The sequence below is a fragment of the Sceloporus occidentalis genome, unplaced genomic scaffold, assembly GCF_023333645.1.
Source record: "Sceloporus occidentalis isolate IW3139 unplaced genomic scaffold, rSceOcc1.0.p SCAF_2, whole genome shotgun sequence".
Classification (NCBI taxonomy): domain Eukaryota; kingdom Metazoa; phylum Chordata; class Lepidosauria; order Squamata; family Phrynosomatidae; genus Sceloporus; species Sceloporus occidentalis.
Window position 1 is genome coordinate 41,156,794 of NW_028316982.1, and position 13,556 is coordinate 41,170,349.

At 42.6% G+C, this 13,556-nt stretch overlaps 1 protein-coding gene across 1 annotated transcript; it reads left to right on the forward strand.

Annotated features, from left to right (window-relative positions):
• Window positions 1-816: 816 nt before the first annotated feature.
• Window positions 817-12,004, forward strand: CCDC195 (coiled-coil domain containing 195). The gene is made up of 3 exons (XM_089507739.1): window positions 817-1,217; window positions 8,874-9,135; window positions 11,872-12,004. The coding sequence occupies exons 1-3, from the start codon at window positions 953-955 to the stop codon at window positions 12,002-12,004; spliced, it is 660 nt and encodes a 219-aa protein (XP_089363865.1). The 5' UTR covers window positions 817-952.
• Window positions 12,005-13,556: the final 1,552 nt, after the last annotated feature.

The following is a 13,556-nucleotide window of genomic DNA, read 5'->3' on the forward strand; positions in this document are numbered from 1 at the left end:
ATTCCTCAGAAATTATTTCTGAAAATAAAACCTTTAAGAGAACTACGAGGGGCAACTGAACAATTAATCCCAGTGGAGATGGAGAAAGGCATACTAAATAAACTTGGTTTCATTTTGGTACAAGATCTAATTTTAGTTTTAAGCATTCAACTGTCCTTAATAGGAAAGGAGTGTTCAAAGAAGAATCCTTCCCACATGAGAGACCCAAACCCGCCAACTGCCCCAAGTTGGCAGGGATAGTCCTGATTAATACTTTGTTATCCTGCTTTTTCAGCTACTTTTAAAATGTCAGTTTTCTCTTTCCTCCTCTCACTTTACCCCTTCATCCTGTGATTGCTGCTACCTGAGTTCAAAATGCAAAAGTACTTTGCACCCAATTAACTCAATGGGGTGAGAGGACAGATGGGGGCAGAATCTTGCTTTTCTTTGTAGACTCATACCAAAGCAAATTGCTTCCACCTCTCCTAGTTTGTATGTTCTTCCTCATTAATAACTTTTGCCAACTTGACATCGATCTGATGTTGCTTTGCCTTTTGTGTCCTGGTTTTCACCTGTGAAATGTTGGAGGATATGGAGACCTGAATGTAAAGTTTGAGGCAAATGTGGGAGGAATGTCTGCGTTTGTATTCAGTGAAGTGGCTGTGCCACATGATCCAACTTTGTACAAGCAACAGGGCCAGCATCTATGTGCAGAAGTAGCTGCTGCCACAGGAAAGCTCAATTTGGAAAAATGAAACCCAGAATGAATAAATCATGGAGAGGCTCTTGAAGCCTTGACAGTTTATCCAAGCTCTGCTGGTGGTGAAAGACTGCACAATGCTGAGCCCAGGGAGGGACTGCTATTGTTCAGATGTGTTTATGTGCCACATGAGCTCCTCACCTTGGATTCATGGTTTCTTTTTAAAAGCAAGCCTTGCTGGTATTGGCAGTCTGGCAAGGAGGGAGGGGGGAAATGGAAGGAAACAAGCGGCTCATGCAAGTCATCCAAGAAATGCGCTCTGAGATTATCAAGCTAGAGAGGGAAAACAGAGCTCTTCGTGGGGAACTTAAATTCAGTGGGCAAAAGGGACCTAAGCAAGAGGAAGGAGCAGGAGATGAAGCCAGAAAAGAGGAAACCCGGAGCCTTACGGATGTGGGTGATGAGACCACTGGTTCTCCAGTGGCACTGCGCAGGAATGTCTCAGCTGACTCAGCTCTGATGCTACAGGAACAAAAAGGTACTACACAGCCATGATTGCAGAGGGGGCAAGAATTCAGTGCTTGGGAAAGTTGCTTTTGTAGACTGTGACTCCCTAAAGCTTTCAACTGAGATATTCTGGGAGTTACTATAAAAAAAAGCAACTTTTCCTTCCTCTAGGTAAACTGTGACTATGACTTAATAAAATGACTAACTAATCCCCCTAGTTGAGCAGGAGTGGGCAACTTGTGGCCCTCCAGTTATCGTAGCAATTCCCAACAGTCCTAACCAGCATACCTGACAGAAATCCTGGGAGTTAAAGTCCCATACATCTGAAGGGCTACACATTTTGGTCATTGCTGAATTAGAACAGGGGCTAAAGCAGACTTCCTCACTCTGGTGCACTCCAGATGTTGTTGGATAACATTTCATCTTAGATGTTGGCCATGATGTCTCAGGATTATGGGAACTGTAGTCCAACAATGACTGATGACCTTAGGTTGAGAAGGGTTGGATTACAGTATCTCGGCGACAACCCAGCTCTCTGGGTAGGCCTGAAATATGGCATATCTAATAACTGTCCCAATTTGGCAGGGCCAGTCCCAATTAATCCACTGGCATAGCACTTTTTCAATTGCTTTTAAAATGTCCTAGATTTTATCTCCTCACACTTTCCCCCTTCTTCCTTGCTTATTTCAATTGCTGTAAACTGAGTTCAATGTTCAAAAGTAATTTGCACACAATTAATTCAGTAGGATGAGAGAAGAAAAGGGGCCGAATCTTCCCTGTTCTATAGACTCAAGGAAAAGTGAACTGCTGCAAATTTCTTCTAGCTTGTGTGTTCTTCCTCCTTAATAATGTTGGCATCCTGACCACACTGTGATGTTCCTTGGGCACTCATGTCCTGGTTTTCATCTGTGAAATGTTAAAAGAGTAGGACACAAGCCTTCAGAGCCCAGATTTCCATTCTTTAAAATGAGAACCATAGTAATCCAACGAACATAAGCTCTTGTGAGGATGCACATGCTAAAAATGTATTAGAACTTCTGCAGCATAGTGAAACGTTCTATAGAAAGGGTAAAGGGATTAGGCAACAATCCAAAGGTTCTTTAAAAACGATAAAAGGATTTGGCAACAAGTTGCAGTGCACCAATAAATCTCTACTGGCTTGCAGTTAAATCAGTGCTGCTTTGAAAACACTTTTAGTTGTTTAGGTTCCAACAGATCTTGTTTGTTTAAAAGCTTATATCCCATTTATCTATTTGACAGAAGACTCAAGGTGGTAAAGAAACACTGTCAACAATATTTAAGACAGACTTAAAATGTTTGTTAATATTCTCTGTCTGATACGCAAAAAGTAACTAAGGAGCTGTGCAAACTGCCCCAAAGGGCGGCCTGCAGCTGCCCCTTTTACAGCCAGATTGGGGCCACAGAAACTACATGCAGTGGCCCCAATCAGGCCTTTGCAGGGTGCAAAAAGGAGCTGCAAAAAGGAGCTTTTTGCTCCATGCAAAGGGTGCAATAGCTGTGGCACCATGGCTTTATGACACTCCTTCAGGGTTGTGTCATATGGATGCAGCAGCAGAGGAGCACTGTGATGCCATGAGCCAGCCTGGGGGCAGAGCCGGGGTGGGCATCATGTAGTTACTATGCCCCAACTCCACCCCCAGGCCGGCCTTTATGGTCAGTGTGCACAGCCCCTAAGTAACTAATATCTCCAGCCTGACCTTCACAAACCTGACGGAAGCATCATTCACCCATGTTTCCATCAGGTTTGGGGAGGTCAGGCCAAAAGAGATTACTCAGTTAAGGATAATTAGTTATGTATAATTAACTAAGTAGCTGATAGGAAATACTGGCTACAAAAAACAACAAGCTTTTTTTTAAATATCAGCTACATTATCCCCCAAGGCTGTTGTTTTCTTTAAAAACAATGGCCATTCTAAAAGTTTTATCAGAGCACAGAAAAATTAATTTTAGGAGGACTATAATTCTAGTATTCCTCCAGCAGTTAGTAGAAAATAGGAATTCTAGTCCCCAAAGTAAATTTTACAATTCTGAATACATTTCCTAAAACAGTATAGTCTCTCTAGGGTTTAATGAATCTGTGTTGGAAAAACATTCAACAAAATGGGTGTGGAAGAACTAAGTGTTGTGACTGCACACCTAATATCATGGGGCCAGAAAATCTGAAGTAGGACTTCAAATTATGACAGGAGCATTTGGGGAGCAATGGATGGAAAAAGGATGTCCCCAAGGTGCCTATTTCCCAATCCTCTGAGGTTTTAATAATTAATTCCTGTATTTTAAATTGAGCCTATGAAATGAGAGCCAGCATAGTGTAGTGGTCTAAGTGTTAGATTATGACTCTGGAGATCAGGGTTTGAATCCCGGCTTGGCCATGAAACCCCACTGGGCAGGTCACACTCTCTCAGCCTCAGATGATGGCCATGGCAAACCCTCTGAAGAAACTTGCCAAGGAAACTCTGTGATAGGGTTGCCTTAGAGTCACCATAAGTCAGAAACGACTTGAAGGCACACAACAACAATGAAATGGCAGCCAGTTAACTGAACTTAAACAGGGGTAAACTAACCAAAGTAGCGTAACATGATCAATACCTCACTCCCAACAGCAACTTGGTGGGTGTGTTTTGCACCTGTCACCATTCCCCAAAACTTTGCAAGGACATCCCCATATAGATAATATTATAGTAGTGTAATCTGATGGTTACTAGGGAATGAATGACAGTGGAAAAGTGAATGAGCCAAACCTGGCAAAGGATGCTCATCTCAAGCAAAGTAAGTCTAGCAAGAGTTCTGGATTGTTGGTGTATGCCTAACAGGACCTCTGAAGCACAACACATACATACACATACTACAAATTTGATCTTTCTGAGAGAATGCAAGATGGGCTGCATACTGAATCCCCAGTCAGATAATTTACCTACTAGAAGTATTTCTGTCTGGCTTTTGTCAGGCTTAAGTTTCAGTTTGTAAGATATTGGCTCCAGCTAGTCTGGATGCTACTAACCTTATGACTCAGGTGCCTTGAGGCCTGCCTTAGTGGTTTCATGTAGATATTAACAGCAGGGAGGATAAGGTCTTAATACATCATGACATTCCATAAACCTCTGGTCAAAGGGAGACCCCAGGGCCACCTTCCTATTCCTCCAAACCGAATGAAACCAGCTCAGCACAATTCCACCAATCCCCATCCCTTCAAAAGAGTCAAGAAGTATCATGATTTATGATATCAAATGATACTAAAATGTCTAGGAAAATCAAGGTGGTTATATGCTTTCTGAAGTAAGTCATCTAGTAAGATAACCAAGGGAGTTGCTGTCCTCAAACCATGCTAGATGCTAGACTGGAAGGATGCAGAAAATAATTTTTACCCAGAATTCAGAACTATCCATATTTTAAATGCTGAAACAAAGGATAATCAAACCAACTTTGGGGTTTTGAGTAGTGTGGTTTGCCTAAAGTAAAGCCCTTTCTAGTTTTGGGAGTTAGCCATCTTTGACACAGCCATCACTGTGATGCCAAAATTGTGAATGTTCTAATTGCTGCCAAGGATATTGATTCTGCATCAAAGTGGTTGGTTCTTATACGCCACATTTAATAATAATAATAATATGTTTTATTTATAGACCGCTATTCCGCGATGATCATAGCGGTGTACAGTAAAATCGTAAAAAATACAAAATAGAGTTAAAGGAGGGAGAAGTCTCATCCTTCAGGCAGTCCAAGATGTTGCTGGTCTGCCTGATGGCTCCCTCTGAGGCCGAGATGACAGTTGAGGAGGGAGGGGCCTCTTCCTTCAGGCAGTCCCTGATGTTGCTGGGTCTGCCTGATGGCTCCCTCTGAGGCCGAGATGACAGTTGAGGAGGGAGGGGCCTCTTCCTTCAGGCAGTCCAAGATGTTGCTGGGTCTGCCTGATGGCTCCCTCTGAGGCCGAGATGACAGTTGAGGAGGGAGGGGCCTCTTCCTTCAGGCAGTCCCTGATGTTGCTGGGTCTGCCTGATGGCTCCCTCTGAGGCCGAGATGACAGTTGAGGAGGGAGGGGCCTCTTCCTTCAGGCAGTCCAAGATGTTGCTGGGTCTGCCTGATGGCTCCCTCTGAGGCCGAGATGACAGTTGAGGAGGGAGGGGCCTCTTCCTTCAGGCAGACCTCGATGTTGCTGGGTCTGCCTGATGGCTCCCTCTGAGGCCGAGATGACAGTTGAGGAGGGAGGGGCCTCTTCCTTCAGGCAGTCCCTGATGTTGCTGGGTCTGCCTGATGGCTCCCTCTGAGGCCGAGATGACAGTTGAGGAGGGAGGGGCCTCTTCCTTCAGGCAGTCCAAGATGTTGCTGGGTCTGCCTGATGGCTCCCTCTGAGGCCGAGATGACAGTTGAGGAGGGAGGGGCCTCTTCCTTCAGGCAGTCCCTGATGTTGCTGGGTCTGCCTGATGGCTCCCTCTGAGGCCGAGATGACAGTTGAGGAGGGAGGGGCCTCTTCCTTCAGGCAGTCCCTGATGTTGCTGGGTCTGCCTGATGACTCCCTCTGAGGCCGAGATGACAGTTGAGGAGGGAGGGGCCTCTTCCTTCAGGCAGTCCAAGATGTTGCTGGGTCTGCCTGATGGCTCCCTCTGAGGCCGAGATGACAGTTGAGGAGGGAGGGGCCTCTTCCTTCAGGCAGACCTCGATGTTGCTGGGTCTGCCTGATGGCTCCCTCTGAGGCCGAGATGACAGTTGAAGAGGGAGGGGCCTCTTCCTTCAGGCAGTCCCCGATGTTGCTGGTCTGCCTGATGGCTCCCTCTGAGGCCGAGATGACAGTTGAGGAGGGAGGGGCCTCTTCCTTCAGGCAGTCCAAGATGTTGCTGGTCTGCCTGATGGCTCCCTCTGAGGCCGAGATGACAGTTGAGGAGGGAGGGGCCTCTTCCTTCAGGCAGTCCAAGATGTTGCTGGTCTGCCTGATGGCTCCCTCTGAGGCCGAGATGACAGTTGAGGAGGGAGGGGCCTCTTCCTTCAGGCAGTCCACATTTCTTAGAGAAAGCCTGGAAAATACAGTTCCCAAGGCTACATCAAGTCCAAAATGACCATCTCTTAACTGTTTTCCTTCAGCATGGCTTAACTCTGACTCTCGTTTAGGATCTAACTATATATTTAGGGGGATGTGTATCCTTTGTCGTTTGAAAATGTTCTTTCCAGTGATAGAATTTTGCAATCAGACTTGCAAACTTAGGCACCTTCCAATAACTAATTGCTAAATAAAGCATGCTAAATGCAAGTTAATGCAGTGCAAAAAAGCCTGTGCTATGACAAACAAATGTCTTTCTCCACTTGAGGAGCATCTCTTCCAAAAATGTGCTAAATGTATTATCTGGTTTTTATTTCTTGGTTTTAATGAAAGAAGCTTTTTTTTTACATATGTAGCTGGAGGATGACAAATGCATCATAATATATATTTATAATATTTCTGTTTGAAACAATTGAATGTTAAATTAAGGGGCCGTACAAACAGCAGCTGCCCCTTCTTCATCCAGCCTCACACTGCAGCCCCAATCCAACCTCTGGAGGCCACAAAAAGGAGCCGCAAAAAGTGGCTCTATGGTGCCCCGGCTGTATGGTGCCCCTTAGGCGCTGCATCATCTGGATGCAGGGCCAGAGGTGCACCATGATGCTTCCAAAGGGTGCCATAGCAGTGGCTGTATGGCACCCCTTCGGCGCTGCATCATCTGGATGCAGTGCCAGAGGCATGCCATGATGCTGTGCGCTATCTGGAATGGCACACGGCATCATGACGCCCTGGGGACAGAGTCACGGCATCTAACATCAGGACACTGCACCTTGACTCTGCCCACAGGCCAGTACAAAGTGCTGGTCTTTACAGGGCCTAAGTTTCTGAGTAAGAAGCTACAGTTGAGTACCACACCTCTAGAACTGTGATACTCAACCTTAGGTTCTTACATGTTAGGAAACTACAGTTTTTATCATCTCAAACTATTGACTATGAAGAGGAAAACCGATATCATTTGGAAATTCATTGCTCCCCATCCCTGCTCTATAGTACTCTCAGTATCCAACAGCTTGTTTGGGTCTCTCATCTCATCAATCTTAATTATCCCAATTCCCTGTTTTGTGGGTTACTTCATGCCATACCTTTAGATTTTGGGCTATATGGTGCTATATTTATTTCATAAAAATCAATACTAAGGTTCCTATGCAGCCTGTTTTATATGGGATGTCCCATATTTAAGGCACAAAATTCTGGTCCCATATTGGAGTGATATGGATTGCCGCAAATACTCTATTTGATGGCAGGTCCTACCAGATGGACCCCTGAGTATTTTGTACATATGCAGCAATCACGCCTCACATAGCATGCTGTGGGGCCATCAGCTGGGATTCCAGCTGAAATTCTCTGACCTTTCTATGTCCATCAAGGCTGACAGCAAGCTGTCCATCCAGGCTGATATGAGAGTAAAGTTATCTTTTCATCATGGTTGGCCTGCCATTATATGATTTCATGGGTTTGGAGGTTCCTGTGTGATCTGAAATTTCACAGGAATGCTAAGCTCTTGCTAAAGCCCTAGAGACCTGAGGTGGTCTTTTACTGTACAGGATTGCCTCACACATCCTGTTCTGTGGTGTTCTGCATAAAACATGGCAACCCTAGTGGATACCGAGGAGGCTGTTCAACCATTCTTTTTGTATGTTTCTAGAACAGGATCTGTGCAGCATCCTAAGATCACAGGTGTAGTAGGGTAGATGGTTCCCATTCAGCCACCCAATGGAATTTTCCTTCATTCTCCAAATTTCTAGCATTGAACAGAATGAAACATTTAAGCTTATCACACAAGCCCTGGAATGGGCCTGTTACAAAAGGGGGCATGATGGGAACAGGAGATGGCATAGAACGCATCTTACCACACAGGAATACGACACTGACAATGCCAGAAGTTCCCATTGCATTCCAGATGCGTGCCAGAGGGGGCGATTTTCAGGAACGCTACTAAACTGTTCTTGAAAATCACCTCCTCTGGGACGCATCCGGAATGCAATGGGAACTTCAGGCAGTGGCGGCAGCATTCTCCTGTGCAGTAAGATGCATTCTTTGCCACCTCCCGTTCCCATCACGCCCCCTTTTGTAACACGACAGGCCTGTTCCAGGGCCTGTGCGATAAGGTAGAACTTTTATGTTTGTTGTGTCCACATTCCCTTGGGAATTTTGCCTGACCCTCTTCTCTGGATTTCATTCTTTGGATTGGTTTCTAAATATTCATCTAAAATGTTAAGTTACTCTGATACTAGAAACTTTGAGTAAAGGGAAATTTTATTGGGGGCAGAACTCTTATTTGGGGGAAGAATGTCTTCATTTTGTCCCTCCCTACTGTAACTACATTCCTAGCTAAAGGGCCCCTCAGCACTGGAGAACATATTATTGGACCAAACATGTTATTGGTCCAGATGTTATTGGACCAAAGCTTCACTATTTGCATGATGGCTAGAACTAATGGGAATTAAAGGAGAATAGCATGTGGCAAACCATGTATTCCCCACCTCTGCCCTAGTCTAAATTATTTTTAAAAAAAAGATTTGAGAAGAAGTGCTTCCTTCAAAGTCTCATTGAACTAGCTCTTCAGTTTAATGTAACAGAAAGAAAATGAAAGACAGAAAAACACAACTACACTATATAGCTGCATTCTTTGAACAGGTAATATTATGACTGTCAGACGTTATTCCATCTCTTCATCTGTGCCTTCGCTTTCTGGCAACAAGCATTATAAACCAGACAAGAGGAATCCATTCAAGGGAGCCCTTGAAGTAAAGGGGATAATCAAACCAACAGCCTTTCCTACAGATGTACAACTAACCAACAAAGAAGAGAAAGGATGTTCAAAAATCCCATCGGATTCCCTCTCCAGCAATACTTCAAATAAACGGCGATCTTTCAAAGACCATGTTTACAAATGCAGGTAGGCCAGAATGAATGCTAAAATAATGAATAAAGTGTCAAGAAAAACTCTTTTCAGATTATTTTTAAAAACATTAAAACTTTGTTCTCCAGAATCCTATATCACCTTTTACATTATGTAACTTTATTTATACTTACCTAAATATCCGTATTTTCTTAGCTAAGAAACCCTGTTAGTGAATTGTGAAGATGCATAATAGCACACGAGAAGGAGTGCCTGATGAACTTTGGTGACTGATGCATTGTACATTGGGACTGATGTGTTGTGCATTCTGTTGTGCACCGGTCCCATGGTGCAATAGTCATTTTGCTGGCTCTCTTAAATAGTAATATTATATTAGCCCTCTACTAAATATGGACATTACAGAACTGCTCAGTTCTACTTCCTGCAGATGTAAGTCCACTTATAGAGGCACAACCCCCCCCCCCCCCAAGATTCTGGTCATTATCTGGTAGTTCTAATCATCTACTACATTTTATCATGTCAGAGGATGACTCTTTCAGACAAATTATACTGTTTGAAGCATGTATACTGTCATGACCAGGTCTACCAGCTCAAAAAGCAGGACCTTTTTTACACTGTACAATGATAGCATTATGATTCCACTTTAACTGCCATGGGAAATCTGAGATTTGTTGTCTGGTGAGGCACTAGAGGAGCTCTCTGGCTGAGAATTCTAAATGTCCTTCCCTAAACAGTATGTCCTACGATTATAAGATGGAACTATGGCAGTTAAAGTGGAATCATAGTGCTATCACTGTGTAGTATGAAAGAGCTCACATGGGACCCCCAGAGGCATGACTGGGGGGAGGGTTGGGGTTTTTCAATTGTAATTTTTAATTGTTTGATGTTTTAATTATACTGTTGGAATCCTCTTTGATTCTTTTGCAAAAAAGTCGATTACAAATTATTATTATTATTATTATTATTATTATTATTATTATTATTATTACCAGCGCTCCCAAAATTTTTCCAAATGTTTTTTTAAATAGCCCAAAAATGCTCTACCTCCTAGGGGGATATGGGGATAATTTTGCCATTTTTTTGTTCCTCCAAAGGCATTTTGTTTCAACTTCCTGTTTTGAAAAAAAAATCTCTGTTTTTGAAAACAGACTTACCATTTTAGACCCAGGAGACATCATAGGGACCCATTTTTGATGAATTTCTTTAAAATACTTTTTCACAGCTGGGGATCAAGTCAGTTTTGGTGGTTGTAAAGCAGTGGTTCCCAACCTTTGGTCCTCTTATTAGTTTTGGAATTCAGATCCCAGAAGCCCCAGTCGACTTGGCCAACAATCAGGATTTATGGGTCCTGAAGTGCCAAACATATGAAGGACCAAAAGTGGGAATCACTGGTGTAAATTGTGGAGGAGAATACTTTGACCATCCAGATGTTTTGGCTTACAACCTGCTTAGTCTTAACAAGCATGAACGATTGAAAGGGATTATGATAGTTTTGGACTTAAAACATCTGGAAAGTCAGACTTATAACTCCCTGGTATAAACTACTGCAAGTCTGTAAAATCAGTTGTCACTGTCATGGCAATAAAGTGAGTACTATACGCCATTCATTGTACCCCACTGACAACGTGACTTATTTTGGGATAAACATGGTGAACAACACATAGTTCTGGAATGGGAAACCAGCTTTCTAGGTACAAAAATTGTCATAATGTATATTGTTTTGTCCTTGCTCCATGTTCAGAAGATCTCTGGATTTATCTTTCAGAGCATTTTACAGGCATTTCCTCTCAATTTATGCCAGTTTGGCCAAGGACAAAGGAATACATTCCTTATCATCCTACATTCATGTGTGAATGGGGTTCCCAGTGTTAGTTATTCAACCCCATTATGCACATCAGATACATTAGCTATCATATATATGGGGGGAAACATGTGGATCCTGTGCAAGATTAAGAGCATTAGTTCATTATGTATTACAGCAATTACTCTGGGTGGTCCTGTTGGAATACTTTAGTTCATTATGTATTGCAGCAAATTACTCTGTTTGGTCATGTTGGAATATTAAAGCAAGCAATGAAGGATATAACTAGAATAATGATAGTTTACTCAAAGTGAAAGTAGAAAGAATATTTCATGTTTCCCTTGAACACTGTTGTCTAGATTACAGACATTTTCCAAATATTGTGTTTCTCCAGATTGTGGAGTTACAGTATTGTAGTTACAGATTCAAAACCTAGCGATATGAATCTGTAACTGTTTTGTATTCAAGTCTTACTACAAAACTACATAAATGCCACCCCAGCCCACCTTAAGAGCTACTAACTGGAGTCCATTTAGCTTCCAGTTGGGACATGAGGATGACATTTTGAATCCTCTCCCACCATTAAATGAGGCTGTGACAATCAGAAGCAAGACCCCTCTTGCAAGTCCATGTCACAGCCTTATTTACTGGCAGAAAGGGTTTGGAAATGTCATCCTCCTTGTACCTTGTGTGAAAGCTGAATGAACTCCTTCGCTCTATTCATCTGCTGGCTGTTAAGGTGAACTGAGGGAGGTCAGATCAGGAGACATTACTTAGCTATGCAGATGTAACTAAGTAGCCAATGTAGAATATTAGTGTCTGCTATCCAAGAGCCTTTCACTAGATTGTACAGTTCTAATATGGGTACATTTGCATTGATAAGCCATGTTGTGCTGATGTATTTGCAAACAAGAAGGAAAAGCCTTTCATCAAAGATTGTTCTCAAAATATTTTACATGTTTTCCCCCCAGGGGTAAAGTAAAGGCCGTCAGTTTCTTGTTACCAGTGGACATGTCACCTTATTCGGAAAATCAAGGTTCTTTCACATGCCCACAAAATCAGAACACAAAACAGTTAAGCACCATTATTGAAAAGGACATGTGAGCTGGTGAATTTTTAAAGGGCCATCGCTGACTCCAGAGATAACCTAGCCTCAACCGATAGCCCTGCCTAGGATTACATTTCTGCAAAGTGCTTTGGCAGAATGCCTTTGGAAAATCACCCAGGCAGCATTTCATGTCACTCATTGATTGTTTATCTAGGAAATAAAAACTTTGTTAGAGAGACCATCAAAAGCCTATGCAAGGACTGTTGGAAACCAATGATAACATATACCTCTCCATTGTATAGATATTTTTGTTAACTCCATGGTTTTTCTCAAAGATTGCATTAAACAGCTTTTAATATAATAGTTTTCACTGTGGTGTTTGTAATAATGATCAAGATAACATATTCTCTCTATTGCTCAAGCTGTCAGAAATATTGAAAGTGTAAAGAATATGAGAGGTTGCCTATGAAGCTGAAAAGTGTGTTAAAGAAGTATAGAAACACTTCTGCCTAGTGGTGTAAAAATGTGGGTGCCTCTATTTACATTTAGCCTATGGCAACTTTCTGACACATTAATGTACTTTAAAATATAGTAGATTTTAAATACCCAGTTTTCATTATGAAAATCGTTCATTCCAAACCAGGGTAAGCAAAGTGCAACCACAGACACATGTGGTTCCCAGGGCTGCTTTTGTGCCCTGAGGACCTGCCTCACTAAAAAATGCTCTAAAATGTGACCTCTGGTGACAAAGTGAAAGGTATTTCCACCACATTTGGAGACCTTCAAGGCCCTCTGGGGTAGATTTTTTTTTTGGGCAAAAAAATGTTTTTAAATGCCCCAAAATGCCCTCTAGGGGCCCAGGAAAGCCCAAAAACATGGTGACTGTGCTCCTATGACACCTACAGGGTGTCTGAAAGAGGAAAAATATTTTGTGTGTGTGTGTGTGTGAGGGTGGGGATGGGGAGTGTGGTCCTCCCAAGTTCTGTTGGGGGCTAACAGCCCCCTAGCCTTCCAGAATTGCCAAACCCTGGTCTAGACCCTAGTCTAAACACTAGCTTATGCATCCTATATGCTATCTTTAAAATTTTCATTCATGAAAACACGTGTCAGCTGACACTTTACCTGAATAAACTGATATGTACCTTTAACTGTTCATTCAAGTGACCCCTTATTAGCTGGAGGTAATAAATGAGTCTCCAGGAATAGATACAGTACTTACATATATCTTTGCAGCATAATGTATATGCATTATCCTACTTGAGTATGTATTTTCCCTGGAAAATGATTAACCATCCATTATGAAGCCAAACCCTCCCTCCAGTCCATCTGCCTTGGTCCAGGCCTTGGAGGTAGAGAAAAAGTGCTGGACCTCTTACCCTTTCCCTCCACCGCTCCCTTCTCCTTCTGTGTCATGTCTTTTTAGATTGTAAGCCCAAGGGCAGGGAACCGTCTAATTAAAAAGATTGTATGTACAGCACTGTGTAAATTTACAGCGCTTCATAAATAAAGGATAATAATAATAATAATAATAATAATAATAATAATAATGTTCCATGGTTAGAGCCATCTGACACTGTGGTGGCTATTCATAAAAATATTAGAGCCTTG